Source organism: Dipodomys ordii, unplaced genomic scaffold (assembly GCF_000151885.1).
Source record: "Dipodomys ordii isolate 6190 unplaced genomic scaffold, Dord_2.0 Scaffold51, whole genome shotgun sequence".
NCBI classification, from domain to species: domain Eukaryota; kingdom Metazoa; phylum Chordata; class Mammalia; order Rodentia; family Heteromyidae; genus Dipodomys; species Dipodomys ordii.
Window position 1 is genome coordinate 9,972,985 of NW_012267267.1, and position 17,067 is coordinate 9,990,051.

At 35.8% G+C, this 17,067-nt stretch overlaps 1 protein-coding gene and 1 long non-coding RNA gene across 2 annotated transcripts in view; one reads left to right on the forward strand and one right to left on the reverse strand.

Annotated features, from left to right (window-relative positions):
* Ptger3 (prostaglandin E receptor 3 (subtype EP3)) overlaps nt 1–17,067 on the reverse strand; it is a 71,181-nt gene that overhangs the window by 32,642 nt on the left and 21,472 nt on the right. Inside the window, exon 2 of the mRNA XM_013020635.1 lies at nt 6,303–6,482. Coding sequence (XP_012876089.1) covers nt 6,303–6,482 — 180 coding nt within the window. The remainder of the gene's footprint in view (nt 1–6,302; nt 6,483–17,067) is intronic.
* LOC105988871 lies at nt 3,807–4,397 on the forward strand. The gene is made up of 2 exons (XR_001175222.1): nt 3,807–3,926; nt 4,153–4,397. It is a non-coding gene; the product is annotated as an uncharacterized LOC105988871 (long non-coding RNA).

The following is a 17,067-nucleotide window of genomic DNA, read 5'->3' on the forward strand; positions in this document are numbered from 1 at the left end:
CTCTCTCTCTCTCTCTCTCTCTCTCTCTCTCTCTCCCTCTCCCTCTCTCTCTCCTCTCTTTCTTTGTGTTCTGGTCCTGGAGCTTGAACTCAGAACCTGGGCACTATTCTTCCACTTTTTCCCTAAGGCTAGCACTTTACAACCTAAACCACAGCTCCACTTTCAGTTCTTAGGTTGGTGTTTAATTAGAGATAAGAGTCTCATGGGCTTTTCTGCCCTGGCTAGCTTTGAACTGTGATCCTCAGATCTCAGCCTCCTGAATAGCTAGAATTAGAGGCATGAGCCACCAGTGCCCAGGAAGCATTCCTTTTTAAAGTAAAATAATATTAAAATATTAAATATTAAAATATTACATGCATTTTCAACTATTCACTTTTGATTTTTTTTCTGGGACCTGAAAACCACATAAAGAAAACTGCTTCTGGTGACGGTTTTAATTTTATCCAGGTTATGTAATCATTTTGAAGGATCAAAATACTCTAATTCTAAAAAATTTTACATTTGAGTTTAGAGCTACAAATGTGAAAATAAATTTAGATGTGGGATCACCTGTAATATGCTCAACAAGCATGAAAAGGCTGATTTGTACTTTATGTGATCTTTCTTGTCTACCTGTCTTTTCTCCCATAATTAAATGGCCCTGTCAAAGTAGACATCACAAAAAAGATTTAGATCTTTTCATATACTGGGGCCCTGGCATATTAGAAATATGAAGCTTTCTGTTTCTTAAAAAAATTCTAGCCTCACCTATCGAAAATATGTCTATTACTTTCTGTATATGAGAAAAATGGATAAGCAGGCTGGAGGAAGGTATGTAGAGAGAAATAAGACTCATTTCTAATGATGGCATATGTAAATCTAGTAACTATTTGAGTGGTTTGTTACATGAAACTGACTCTTGAAAATAAAATATGCTTGATTCTGTATAATGGAACTCTATGATGTATAAATGAATATATATCTGTTTAAATTGCATTTCTAGAGACTCATAAGGCATTATGCTTATGTTATCATAAGGGAATGATAAGCTTGTATGAGTTATAAAATATAAAATCTTCACTTTAGGAATGATGAAACAGAATATTTTCCTTATTTCTCCAGTTCATACCCCATATGTATTTGTTACCTGGTAGTTTAGTTATAATACTAAACTGATGTCGGTTTCTTAACAAATATGGAGGTTGAGCTAAGTGATTCATAAATCACCCTATCATAAGCAATGTCATGACACCAAATATGTAGCTTACCTCTTATCAATATTTTATTGCATCTCAGAAAACCCTTCTACAGACTTTGCCACAATTGCATATATTTGCATATTTATTTAGACACAGATTTAGGGACATATACAAACACAAAACAAGCAATAAATACCTTTGAAAATATTATGGTTTATATTTAAACTTTATATAGATAAAACAAAAATTTAAATTATTCAAATGAAGCTTTTAACATGTGTATAGCAATAAATACTTTTAGGTTCACTGTGTCACTTTTCAAGCATCTGGAGTATTTCAAGAGAAAGTATGGGGTTAACATGTGAAAATGAGTAGGCAATGCACATGTCAAATATTTCAAAGAACAAAACTATTCTCTTTTCTCTCTGATTTGATCCCAAACCACAAGAACTACTAAATAATTGTTAATGCTAGCAAATCTGAAAGTTGATCAGTCAGATGGAGCCAAAAATCTAACAAAAGCATAAAAAAATGCTAAAGAAATAAAAGGCTTTATCCACTTGAAAATCTAGTACTGAATACTGCCAAGGGTGTCCATCTTGTTAGAATATTGTTTGTCAGAGTCTAATTTTTACATTCATCAATACCAGTGTGGTCAAAAAGTCTTTAAAAAATTCTTTTGTAGTTATCTTACATGATTCTTCATTTATGTCCTACAACTAGGCCAAGATATATTTTATAAAATAAAAATGCATTAGATAGAAATATACATGCACAATGTATTGTCAGACTGCTTTTGATTTCATGTGACTAACACATTTTCTAGATAGATAGATAGATAGATAGATAGATAGATAGATAGATAGATAGATAGATAGATAGATAGATAGATGGATAGAGATAGCATTAGGCAAGTTTGATAAATCTTGTAATAACACATTCTAGTTTGTTTTTCTTTTCTTTTTTTTTTTTTTGATCCGTTGTGGGGCCTGATGGGTGCTGTCCCTCAGCTCTTTAGCTCAAGGCTAGCACTCTACCACTAGAGCCGCAACACCACTTCCTGCTTTTTCTGCTTATGTGGTGCTGAGTAATCAAACCCAGGGCCCCATGCATGCCGGGCAAGTACTCTACCACTGAGCCACCTTCCCAGCCCCACATTCTGTTTTGTTAACTGAAAAATATTTTAAGCCGTTTATCACATCCATTTGAAAAATAAATTGTTCTTATTTGACATCTCAATATTATCTTTTATGGTACAGCAGAGTGACAAATTGAAAAATCATACACTTGCTGATTTTACATATATTTATTTCTACATTCTGTTTACTCCTTTCCTGTGATTTTCTGGGTCTCTAATTGTTTTGTAACCAATACGTCTAATTTCTAATTCATGTATGTATTTTTCTTCTTGCTCAGATACATACATAGATAAACTGGGTTCATGGGAAAGACATTAAAGGCTAATAAAAATAAAACCTAGAAATAGTCATGGCTTTCTTCATTGACTGTATCCATCTGCTTCCTCACAACAGGAAGAATCTCTGCAACTCATTTCTGAAATTTAACTTTAACTACCATAAAAGGTTAAAGCCATTTGAGATTTTCATTTAATAAGGTTTCCTTTTTTTAAAAAAAAACATTTATTTATTTTATTTTTGGTCAGTTGTGGGGACTGAACTCTGGGCCTGGGTTCTGTCCCTCAGTTCTTCAGCTCAAGGTTAGCACTCTACCACTTGAGCCACAGCACCACTTGTGGCTTTTTTCTGCTTATGTGGTGCTGAAGAATCAAACACAGGGCCTCATGCATGTGAGGCAAGTGCTCTACCACTGAGCCAACTTCCTGTATTCAACCAATGGCTTGCTAGATAACAAAATTCACATGCCATTTATACTATTTCTTCCTTTATCACTTTCTTTCCAAAGCTAATAAAAAATGCCTATTCATATACTTCTACTATGTATCCCTTTGACAGGAATTTATTTTGTAACTAAGGCTTTTATGTCCTTCTGCATTTAGTTGTTAAATGAAAAGTAGCATTTTTACAGTAACCTCAGTAATTTCCAGTTGGAAATGTATCTCCTAAATGATTAATGCAGACAAAGCACTTTGTTGTACAATAAAATGACACTACACCTATAAAGACAAATATGCATTTCTATAATTACATAAGCAGAAATCATTCACTTTATTGGCTTAATGGACTGTGTGTAATGGAATGAAATTCTTCAATGGTGTGGCATATGTCTTATCAACGAGCACGCAGTTTTGGAAGATGTTTATACATTTATTCACTGAACAAATACTTTTAAAACAACTTATGTGTTCCAGATACTATACTAGGTGCTGGAAGGAATAACTAGATCATGCTTTACCACTCAAATCTGTATCCCACGTATATCTATCTGATTACAACTTAGGACCAGAAAACCACCCAAGATGTAAAACCTCTTTTTAGTATGTTGAAAATGTGGCTAATTTTGTTCTGCACTCTGTGAAGTGACCTATAGAATAACTAAACCTTAACACAGAAAGATTTTAGTATAGGACTTAATATAAGATTTTTTTTCTGCACTTTTCCAGTTTCTGGATTAGGGGAACCATCCTGATTTACATTCACATTTTCAAAAGACTCAGTGTCTTCTGATTTAATTTCACATAGTGATTTACACTAATTATTATTGATGCCTTATGTAGGTGGACAAACTAATTTAATAGATTCATTATACCAGTTAAAATTAATATGAGAAGTAAAAATAGGGCTGGGAAGATGGCTCAGTGGTAGAGCCCTTGCCTTGCATGCCTGAGGCCCTGGGTTCAATTCCTCAGCACCACATAAGCAAAAATGAAAAAAGCCGGAAGTGGCGCTGTGGCTCAAGTGGTAGAGTGCTAGCCTTGAGCTGAAGAGCTGAGGGACAGCACCCAGGCTCAGAGTTCAGGCCCCACAACCAAACCCCCTCCCCCCAAAAAAAGAAGTACAAATAAATCTCAAGGTTTGAAAAACTAGGAAACAATAGAACAAAGTGAAAATAAAAGTATTCATAATAAAATGATGAGTTTACCAAATGAATGTATTGATAAGTTTGACAAATATTTAGTTGGGGATGTTGTAACAAAAAGCATTGCTATGTTTATTGGGAAAACTTTTTCAGAAAGTACAATTCTTAAAAATTAGAGTAGTGATTTACTTTTTTTTTTTTTTTTTAGTCGGTCATGGGGCCTGAACTCTGTGTCTGGACACTGTCCCTCAACTCTTCAGCTCAAGGCTAGCGCTCTAGCACTTGAGCCACAGTGCCACTTCCGCCTTTTACTGCTTATGTTGTGCTGAAGAATTGAACCCAGGGCCTCATGCCCTGGGTAAGCACTCTACCACTGAGCCACCTTCCCAGCCTGTTATTTATTTTTACTACAAAGATGGTAAGCCTATTTAACAAGGTTTATATTAATATAGGCTGTAAGGGGAATAACAATAAATATTTAGATAGAAATATTTTAAGGAAAGGGCAAAAAAGTCTTTGAATACTCAGTATTATTAATTTTTATCCTATATGCAGGCCAAACTATGAAAAGTCTTTATTGAATTTTCCAAGTATTTATTTGTTTTGGAATCAGAGTTCATATTTAAAGATCCAAAAGCCTGATGTCAGTGGCTTATACCTATAATTGTAGATTCTCAGAAGGTTCAGATCTAAGGTTTGTGGTTTAAAGCCAACCCACGCAGATAAATCTGACAGACTCTTCTCTTCAAATAAAACACACACACACAAAAAGAAAAGCCAGAGTTAGAGGAATGGCTCAAGAGGCAGAAACTCATCTGTGAGTGAAAAAGCCAAGTAAGGAAATTAACACAAAAATAATAAATAAATAAATAATAAAGATTTTAAAAAGAGTGAAGAATTCATTTGTAATAAAAGAAGGAAAAGAATACCAATGCTTAATTTTTAAATTAATTCTTTACATTGCATTCTAAAAAAAAATAAATCACCGTCCTGTCTTTTATAGATAAGCTCCATAAATTTCCTCCAGGTTCGTTGGAATGTAAAATTTCTTCAAAAAAAGAACATTTAGCAATTTTTGGCAGCCAGATTTGAAACAAATCAAACTGTCTCTTCTTTAGGTAAGGAGTAAACCAATAATCATCCAACTAAAAAACTAAATGTTGTAAGGTTGGCAATTAATTTGATATTGTCAGAAAAACAGATGGAAGTAGATAAGTTAGAATGACTCAGATTCCAGCGTGAGCCTCTGGTTATTACCAGCCCACTGGCTGATAATGGAAGGTAGGCTGCCAGCCCCTCAGCTCAGGCTCAAGGAAAGTTGTGCATTGCGTGTAGTGTGTGAGGTGCATGAGCAACCTGTCCCCAAAGTTCTATAAAGATTCCAAGACATAAAGCTACAAATACTTTGCTGCACCCTTCATTGTCCATGAATTTCATTCATTGAATTCTATGAGACAAAGGACCCTAGACTACACCTGATCAAAGCTACATCAATAGGTTGAACAACATTTAAATGCCATTGATATCAACGGATATTGTGGATTCATTATACATTTTTTCATCCTAAACTAATTTTTTTAATATAAGTGGAGGAAAAAGTGACAGAGGAAGAGTTAGACAATGAAAGAGAACACAGAAGAAGAGCGCTGTCCTTGAGCAAAAACAAATCGCTCTTGTCTTATTTTTGATATTTGTGGCTAAATCTCCATGCACTCAGTATATTGAGGTATTTCCCATCCCAATCAGCCTTCCCCAAGTAGAATAAGATCATTTATAATAAATGTTTTATCCACATAAATAATCATATATTCAACTGCAACATGGCAGAGATCCTCAAACCACTAGGCTGTTATTAATATACTTTTCTTTATGTTTCAGTACTTTTGGCACATGGCTTTCTCAGGCCATTTTAGCTTAATATTAAAAGTTCCATCTCAATACATAAACAGTGGCATGGCAGAGATGCCTAAATTCACAGAGTTTTGAGATATTTGTTGCCCCAAACTGTGAACATGCAAGTTGTCTAAGTGTTCTCTTTCATGCTCCTGTCTGCATTATTTCATTAGATAATGAAATGGGCTGCCCTTTCTGTCCATCGCTAGAGCAGCTGGAGACAGCATTGGCTACCTGGCAGAACTTTCGTAGAAGGATCTTTCTTAGCAGCAGATAAACCCAGGGATCCAAGATCTGGTTCAAGGAAGCCAGACGAACAGCTATTAAGAAGAAGTTGCATTCTTTTGGCTTTCCTGCCTGTGTCTTGCAGTGTTCAACTGATGTCTGATTGAAGATCATTTTCAACATCATTATCTAAGAAAGAAAGACAAATCATTATGAGAAGGATTAATAAGGTCATATATATCTGCAGAGCATCTTGCACCTTCTGGATTTTAAACAAGTTGGTTGCATTGAAATGATGACAGCAACAACATTTACAGACACAGAACACATTATATGATATGGATTGTCCTACATTTTTCTTTGCTGTTTGACATGCTGTAGCTTTGTAAATGTGTGTGTTCTCTAGCTCTTGGTCCTTGGAATTTAGAAAGATTAGAAATAAAACATTACAAAATTAGCCAAATTTGTGTCTTATAGAAAACTCCAGTACAGTGAGACCCAATGAGAGACAACTCTAACAAAAACACATTTAAACATAAATGACACTACTTCTTAAAAAAATTCCTCTGAATAAAAAGCAAGAAACAAAAAGGAGAAAAATATTATAACAAAATTGTTGTTATTAATATTGGTTAGTATTTTTGCATCTTTAAGTTGAAGGCACCATTTCAATTTCTTCATTTTGTACTTAACGACTGACATAAGTATGATTACTACCTCCTTTCTGCAATTGCAGAAACAAAGATTTAATAAAGTCAAATGACTGAGTCGAACTTAAATATAAGCTTACTAAGTATCTTACCATTTTTTAGTTCCTTTCCATACATTAAAATGCATAATCCATGATGATAGGAATTTAGGACTATTTATTCTCCCCTCTAGCAGATTGTTAGCATCTAGACCAATATTTATCAGATACAAGGTGCCTAACAAATACTTGTGAATTAACAAACATTTAGTTTTGAAAGAATATATGGTATACATATGAATATAACATCTTGAATGTACATGTGTTTTCATAGTCATGAATTGTGATTTTCACAAGAGGAAAATAATAAGTGTTCATGTGCATATGAAAAGATGTTCAAACTAATTTTTAATCATCAAAATTAGAAATGAGGAACCATTTTACACTTACTAGATGAATGAAGAAATGTGACACTACAAATGTTAGTATGTGTTGCAAGAACTCTGACACACCTAGAGTGAGAATCCAAACTGGAGCTTGGAATTCTAGCAGCAGCAGACACTCAGATGGTTCATGCTCTGGAATAGATGCTTCTGTTTCCCCAGAATTCAAATACTGAAGCTCCAACACCCAATATGATGGCATTAGATAGAAGGTAGGGCTTTCAGGTGGTAACTAAGCTTACATTTGGTCATGAATATGGTGGCCATAATGGGATCATCGTACTTAAAAGAAGATGAAGGGGTACCAAAAGTTCCTCTCACTACCTTGCTATAAGGATAAATCAAAAAGATAGTTGTTGAATGAAGAGGAAAAGGAGTGACATTGTTAAAAAAGAAATGTACTCTTTATCTGAGTATGTAGCATTCATGCCTCTGTCCATCACCTTTACAGTATCTATAAAAAATTGAAAAACATAAAAGAAGATATTTCTCATAACTCCAAAACGGGCTTCCAACAGGAATCAAATCAGCCAGCACTTCAATCTTGGACTCTCTAACCTCCAGAACTCTCAGAATATGTGTCTGTCATTTGAGATATCCCATGATGGTATTTTATTCTAGTAATATGAACACCAAGTATATACGAAGTCAATTTACCAAAGATTCAACTTTCTGAATTCCAGCTCTAAATCAAGAGTGTCTTTCCACTCTTGACTGGATAAAACTTTAACTTAAAGATAATTCCTGCTTCGACATTTGTTTTAAGTATTATATACCACCAAGTAGCCCACAGGGGTTCTAATGTCAGCTATATTTCATTGGTTTAGAATAGGTCTTTATTCTTTCCTACATCTTGGCCTTTATAATTGTCTCCACTTCTGAAATACTTTGTATCTTATTAACCATTTCAACTTCTGAAAATTCCTCCTTGGCCTTTTCTGATCATTACAAACCTCTGTCCTCTGGAGGCTTACAATATGTGGACATCAGATAGAAACCTTAGGGCCCACAGGATTACAGTGGACACTAACCTGTCTCCAGGGTTAGTGAACTTTTCCACAAGCAAATGAACAAAAGAAGTGTTGACATATCTGAATATTTACTCTGACAGAAAGGATATTTAGCTACTAGGTTTGACCATTTTCTACTCTTCTTGGCAAAATGGGCCTCTACTATACGTTAAAGTTTCATATATTAGTTTAGTATTAGTAAATATTGGGTTCTTAACTCCCCATGTTCTGTCTTTTCCTACCCAGCTGATAATTAATGGTTGCAGTATAGATAACTAAACTAGAAAAGAGAATTGGGTCATAGGATTTCTGATATTGCTAATTCTGTTCTGTTGTCTCAATTTACTAATTTTTTATGGTCCTGGGGCTTAAGCTCAGGGCTTGTGTGTTGTTCTTGAACATTTTTGCTAAAGGCTTCCAGCTCTTAGATGATTAATTGGAGATAAGACTCTCATGGACTTTTTTGCTTGGGTTGATTTCAAATGTTGATCCTCAGATCTCAGCCTCCAGTATAGCTAGGATTACAGGTGTGAGTCACTAGTGACCAGCTCCCAATTTTATTTTTTAAATACAAGTAAGAGTAAAGAAGCAGGCAGGAAGGTAAGTACAAAGACAAATAAGAGAGAAGAAAGTTTACACCAACATTCTCAAAGGCTATAAGTAGACACTGATCTCCTGGCATTTCCCATTTTCTTATTCAATGGCAGCTTATTCTTAATCTGCTCACTGGCAAAGGGAACGAGAACTACCAGTCTGATCTATAAAACGAACTCAAGCCTTGGGATATAATTTCTGGTCATTGACTAGGTTGCCCCCCAATATGCAAACAAAATAACTGCTCTGTAAACAAGAGGAAGGAAATGGGGAGAAAAACAGGGAGACAGCTACATATATTCTAACCCTGCCATTTTCATTCATATAAGTTTTTCCAAGGAGTTTCATTCAGGAAAAGCAAAACTTAGCTATGCAACAAAAACTGTTTAGATAGCCGGGCACCGGAGGCTCACGCCTGTCATACTAGCTACTCAGGAGGCTGAGATCTGAGGATTGCAGTTCGAAGCCAGCCTGGGCAGGAAAGCCCGTGACTCTTTATCTCCAATAAACCACTAGGAAACCGGAAGTGACCCTGTGGCTCAAGAGGTAGAGTGCTAGCTTTGAGCTGAAGAGCTGAGGGATAGCTCCCAGGCCCAGATTTCAAGCCTCACAACCAATAACAACAACAACAAAAAGTTTAGATAAGCATTAGCTATCAAGCAACCGAAGCTCGAGGTGTAGCTCAGTTTTTGCAACACTTGCAGGGCATGAACAAAATGCTGGGACTGATTCCCAGTACCACATTCAAAAAATAAATAAATAAATAAAGCACACTTCTAGCATCTGATATGAAGCTCAGGTAAGTACAACTGAGTCCTGTAACAGGTCAATATAGAAATTTGGTGAAAAGCCCAGAACATCACTATTTTAATTATATGAGGTGTGGAATTATATGAGTTTTTAGTTATATAAGTTGTGGAAGCAACATAAATTATTAAATAATTTCTTATAGAGCAATAGTCATTAAATTTTGTATGCATGTTAAATCATTTTGTCACATAAGAAAATCTTCTATTTAAAGAAAGTAGATGTTTACTCCTCTCATTAATTGCTGTGTGTTATCATACACCAAATAATGAACAAAAATATGTTCATTATTCTGTCTTTCCTACTTTTATAAACCACCAGAATAATTTTTGTGTAGCTCTCTTAGCAACTTACTTCATTCAGTGGTCTAATATATTTGACTAGTTCCAGAAAGCCTTCTAGATTTGGTCTAATATTATCCAAAAGTCACTTTAACTTTCATTTTCTTTTACACCATAATGTATTTCTTTTGTTTTTTATGATCAGGGAAATTAAAAAATTACTTACTAAAATGATACTTCAGCTACTATACACAGTTCTTTTTTAAAAAATTACTTTTTGTGAGATTAATAATTTTAAATTATTTTATAAGGCTAATATAGGTTTACATTGTTTAGTACACTGCAATTTCCTGTAATTTCCTATTGACAATGCAATGATTATGAAATTATGAAATCAAGCTCTGTAAGCAATAGCTGGCACATGAGTAGACACTCTAGCTTTTCCCAGAAATCAGGAGACGTGCAATGGGGAGATAATTGGAATTAGAAAGCAGTGGGCATGATACTGCCATTTCCAAATGAGGGCAGAGATGGAGTAGGGCTCCAAGTCCTCATCTAATTTTGAACATAAATGTAAATTTGCATCTCTTTGTGGACTTTCCTATACTTGAGAAACTAAAAAGTGATTACAGATATTTGCCTATGCATTTGAAAAAAAAATTGACAACTGTCCAGACTTTGAGAGGAAACTTTTGGCATGAACAAAGATTTCTAGCAGAATTTAATAATGTTATTGAAATTCTACTCCTTATACAGAGAAGGGACAAAAAAAAGCAAAATTCTACCAGTGCAGAAGTGATGTTTTCAAAAATAAATGCATATATATACATCAAGAATATGCTTCTGAACATCTACATACAAGAAATGAGCTGAGGTTGACACTGATAAAGATGTATTGTACTCATAAATTGATGTGTTGAATTGAAACCCCTCTGTAAACTACTTAAAGACAACTTTTTGGGGGGGTCCAGTTGTGGGGCCTGAACTCTGGGCCTTGGCGCTGTCCCTCAGCTCTTCAGCTCAAGGCTAACGCTCTACCACTTGAGCCACAGCGCCACTTCCGGCTTTTTTTCTTTTTGCTTATGTGGTGCTAGGGAATCGAACCCAGGGCCTCATGCATGCAAGGCAAGCACTCTACCACTGAGCCATCTTCCCAGCCCTTAAAGACAATTTTTAAAGTTAAACATAAATAAGCAATATAAATTATCTCCTTGAGAGAGGTAAGATCAGTTCCCTCTGGTCAGAGGTATAGCTCTTCTAAGAATATCTTCTCCAGCTCCACATAACTTCCATAGGCCTTCTTGCCTTCCTCCTGGTCATCAGCTGGAATGACAGCTGTCCATACTCAAGACAGCTAAAACACAACATCTACACAATTCCACATTCTTGCTTACTGTCAAGTGCAAGTAATTTATATCAGCTTCAAAGAGAAAAACAAGTTGTCCCTCCACTAGTAAATGTGCAAAGAATAACCAGGAAGAGTGTTTTAATATTCAGCACAGATTTTATTTTTATCACATTGGCACTTTTTAATCACACTTTTTAAATTGTTCAGTATTTCACGTCTTTGTCTTTTGCAGGGACAGAGGATTGAACTTAGAGTCTCATGCTTGGTAGTCAGGCACCCTACCAGTTAGGCTGTATGCCTATATGGTTCAAAAGTTCCTTGAATTATATAGGCCATACAGATCTACTGAAGATGATGAATAAATACATTCAGAAAAACTAATTTGTAGGGGAGGGAATAAGATTGGTTGTATCTGCCCTTAGGCTCCCTTTTGGGATGTTTTCACTTTTCCAGTTTATTCCTAATATAAGTCTTTAAGGAAATAAATTCCAAACAAGCCAACTTTTCTTTTATGTGTTTTGTTTTCCATAATTCTCTGTGGTTAGGCTATAGGAGAATAACCTGATCTACTGGAAATTCCTGCTATCATTTGACAAATGTGTTGTATTGTGATACATGGAAACCAGTCTGGGTCCTTTAAACCACTTAATTACATAGTTTGAAGGATTTTCCTGTGAAGAAGCTTCAGTCTAGATTTAAGAAAAAAAGTGTAGTCTTTCAGTGGGCTGGCAGCTCTGTTTTCCAGGTGTGAAATCATCTCTGTATCCCAGATTCTGCTGTTTCAGGAGCTTTCTTGCTTGCTCTTATCCAAACACTTCAGAAATGAATGGCTTTAAAATGTATTTTTTAAATTATCTGTGGTTGTGTTCCTGCATCTGTACACTACAATGTAATTTTATAGAGGCTTAAAGTAACAATGGATTAGAGCTGAATATTCTTGCTGGCTTTGACATTATTTATGACTCCAAGGGAGTCCTTTGCTCTCTGGGCTTTATTAAATTTGCTCCTCAACAGTGTGCTTGAACTGGATGGCTCTGCATATATTGGTATGGTTAAGCCATGCTAGGACAATGTTGCAAATGATGTGATATAAAAAGTAAAAATTCCTCTTTAGGAAACCTTCAAATGCATCTTTTGATTAAGAATTAACAAAGGAGAGAGGAAAATTACAAAGTTAGAAAGTACATAGTCTCTGAGAACTAGGGGTGAGAGTCACAAAACTTTGGGAGCATATTTTTTAAAAAGAAATAATAGACAGGCAAATGCACTGACCAAGAATTGGAGGCCTTTCAGTAATCTGACTCAGTTCTACTTTTGATTTAGTCTTCAGTTACTTAACTTTGATCTCTACCATGTGATTAATGAATGCTTACTGTATATCTTCTCCATCTGGTAGTGTACTTGCAAAAATTAAGATAAGGAGTAATGAGCATCTTCAATTTTTACAGCGTACCTCTTCCCACCCCCCAGGCACTCTTGCATTATGGTATATACATCAGAGTGCCTTAACGTTCAGTTGCAGAGAGACAGTAGATGCTCAAGGAAATAAATATATCATCTATATCAGCATATCATCATAAATGTACATATATAAATATATACACTTTTCTTAAATTTTAACTTAACCAAATTTTTAAAAAAAGATAGTGCCAGTAGCTTAAGTCTGTAATCCTATCTTCTCAGGAAATCTGAGGACTGTAGTTTGAAGCCAGTCCGGGTAGAAGTAGTGCATGACACTAAATAGTCTTGGATAAAAAGCTCAGGGATAGTGCCTGGGTCCTGTATTCAAACCACAGGACTGGCACATAAAAACACAAACATCATAGAAAGAGTTTGGTAGTGAACTTTCACTTTCAATTTCATTGAAGAGTTGGAGGAGAATTGGTGTGAGTTTTGCTTTGAAGTCCTTATAGAATTCCTAGGCTTTTCTTGGGTGGGAGGGCTCTTATTGCTGTTTCTGTTTTGATGCTTGATATGGGCCTGTTAAGTTGGTTTAAATCATCTTGGTTTAGTTTGGGTATGTGTGTCAATATTTGCTAGAAATTCATCCATTTCTTCCAAATTCTCAAACTTACTAGCATAAAGGTTTGAGAAGTATTCCATTATTATGTTCTGAATCTTGGTTGTTTCTGTGGTGATGTTTCCATTCTCATCTCTGAGTTTGTTTATTTGGGTGTGATCTATTCTTTTTCTGATAAGACTTGCAAAGGGTCTGTCAATGTTCTCATGTCTAAAATATACTTGGAACTAAAAAAATTAAATTCCCCAACACAAATCCTCCAAGAAACAACTGTTCCATTCATAAGTGGGCTAAAGACTTAAAGATAGACTTCCTTGAAGAGGAAAGAAGGATGGCCAATAGACACATCAAGAAATGCTCAACTTCTTATGGCTATAAAAGAAATTCAAATCAAAACAACATTGAGATTCCACTTCACCCTAGTTCAAATGGCTATAATCAAGAAATCTAATAACAACAGATGCTGGAGGGGATGTGGCCAAAAGGGAACCCTACCACATTGTTGGTGGAAAGCAACCAAACCACTTTGGAAAGCAGTATGGAGGTTCCTCAAAAGACTCCACATAGAGCTCCCCTATGACCCAGCAATCCCACTTTTGGGCTTTTGCCCAAATGATCACAAACAAGATTATACTAAAGCTACCAGTACAACTATGTTTATCTCAGCATGATTCACCATAGCTAAGATATGGAACCAACCCAGATGTCCCTCAGTAGGTGAATGGATCAAGAAAATGTGAGATTATATATATATATATATATATATATATATATATATATATATATATGTATGTATATATACACACACAATGGAATTCTATGCCTCCATCAGAAAGAATGATACCACCCCATTTGTTAGAAATGGAAAGACTTGGAAAAAATTGTATTAAGTGAGGTAAGCCAGACCCAAAGAAACATAGGTCCCATGGTTTCCCTTATTTGCAATAGCTAGTGTATGTCTAGGATAATCTTACCAGACAAGCAGAAAGGTCAAAAGCTATGTACATATGACCATATAAGATGAAGCTAAGCAAAGTGAACCCCCAAATGAACCTTAAACAACATAAACAAAATAATGGTGTAGGGTTTTCCCCCAAGAAAAATTTTATAAGGATTGAGGGACAGATACTGCTCTGACTTGGAATATCCAGTTCCTCACCATACTTAACCAGAATAGTTTTGTTTTGTCTGTTTCACTCAAGATATTTATTGAGATGGTTTCTTCTGCTAAAATAAAATAAGTGAAAAGTCATTGGTCAATGTAATACTATCTAACAGACATTTGATTAAAGCCAAAATGTGAAGTACATGCACATTTTTCTGTTTTCTTGTAGCCATGGCTAAAAAAGATAAAAAGATATGAATAATTGGTTTAAATATATTTTAATGTGTCCAATATATCTGAAATAATAATTCCATCATTAAGAAGTTTTATAATGATTTCCACTCTAATATTGAATCTTCAGACTCTGGCATATACCTTACAATTATAGTATATCTCAACTTGGAACAACTGCATTTCAAGTGTCCAATATCCACATACATTGATAATATTAGACAGAGAACATTTAGGGGTTCATATTTCTGAGGGCTTCCTACAGTTATCTTGATAACATTGCATTGGTATCATTACTGCAATGTCCATGATTGCTGTCTATTCAACACATATTCCCCCACATCCCCTTCTCAGACATGAACTTAATATCATTGGCACCTGAGGACTTCAGGCCCAATTCTGTCTCTAGCTACAGACGTGAACAGCCAAGGAGTTCCCAAAACAAGTTTCCTATGAACATATCAGAAAAACCTTCCTATGTAGAGAAGATTTTTTTTAACTGCTTTCCCTTCCTTCCAGAGGCTAATTGGGAAACCTGGCCTCACGTCCCTTCAATTATTCAAGGGAAATGAGCCACAGGATGAAGCCAGCACTGAACTCCAAAAGAGAAATGGGGCAACAGGTTGTCTCTTACATGTAAATGCCAAGCCTTTGTCCTAACCAACTCTGAAGGCTACCTTCAGACTTGACACCATATCATCTTCAATAATAAATGAGGCCAGGGGCTGGGAAGGTGGCTCAGTGGTAGAGCGCTTGCCTTGCATGCATTAGGTCCTGGGTTCAATTCCTCAGCACCACATAAGCAAAAAGAAAAAAGTTGGAAGTGGCGCGGTGGCTCAAGTGGTAGAGCGCTAGCCTTGAGCTGAAAAGCTGAGGGACAGTGCTCAGGCCCAGAGTTCAGGCCCCAGGACCGGACCCTCCCCCTCCCCCCCAAAAAATTAGCCAGTGTAAACACAGTAAAACTTCTGAGCACCTCTTGAAGCATTATGCTTGTTCATTTCTTTGTTATTTTTACTATTTCTCTATTGTTGCCAAAATCCCTCTGGGGACCTTCCCATTTTTTTTACTTTTTGGGACAGTAGGCAACAGAGCAGCTGTTTTCTATTGCTCCTACCCACTGTTTCTAATTAACTTCTCTCTATTACAAAAACAACACTGTTTCTCCCCTCCTTGTATATCCTAAAGGTATTATTTTAGTCTTCCTCAGAGTTTTTATTTTTTATTGCCAACAACAAAGTAAGAACAATCAAATTAGTTCAAAAAAGAAAATGTATAATGTCCTTAATGTTACCATGTTTCATTGTATTAAGAGGAGCCATTCCTCTTTAGATGGCAGTTAGAATGTCTTTTGAGTTAAAAAACAAAAACAACTGAGGATTTAGTTCACTCAACACCATCCACCAGTCTTAAAACACATTGTTTACTCAGAAGATGAAAAATAAAATTAAAAGATGACTATCATTTGTGTTACAAGATTGAGGTGAAGCTTACAAACCATTTATTTGTCTGAAACTCAAAGTCAGGGACTTAGGCTTCAATCTTCTTGTCCAAATTACATCTCCTTTCCACTTATTAGAACTTCTCTTCTTCATTCATCTATAATAACTTATTGAGTGGCTGCTATTGGCCATGCAGATTTATTAACAAATAAGAAAATACATCTGCTCTTAAGCACCTTATAATTTACAGAGAGCCAGATATAAATATATTGAAAACAGAGAAGACATATAGGATAATGGTTAATTGCTTAGGCAATGCATCAGACATCTGGATTTGTTTTTGTTTTTGTTTTTTTTTGGGGGGGTCCGGTCATAGAGCCTGAACTCGGCCTGGGCGCTGTCCCTCAGCTCTTCAGCTCAAGGCTAGCACTCTACCACTTGAGCCACAGTGCCACTTCTGGCTTTTTTTTCCTGCTTATGTGGTGCTGAGGAATCGAACCCAGGGCCTCAAGCATACAAGGCAAGCGCTCTACCACTGAGCCACCTTGCCTGCCCCAGACATCTGGATTTGAAGAGAGGCTCTGGTTTTTGTTAGTTTTGTGACCCTAGGAAAGATACTTGACATCTTAAAATCGGTCTCTTTCTCTGAAAGCAATGATAGTTTATCTTCAAAGGTTGTTGACAGAACAAAATGTGATTATAGCTGTGAAATACAACAGCTCAGTGCCTTGTAAAGTGAGCACTTGTCTATTTGGGGGAATATTCTCATTGTCACAAATGTAAATATAACTGTGTGTGTACAACTCTG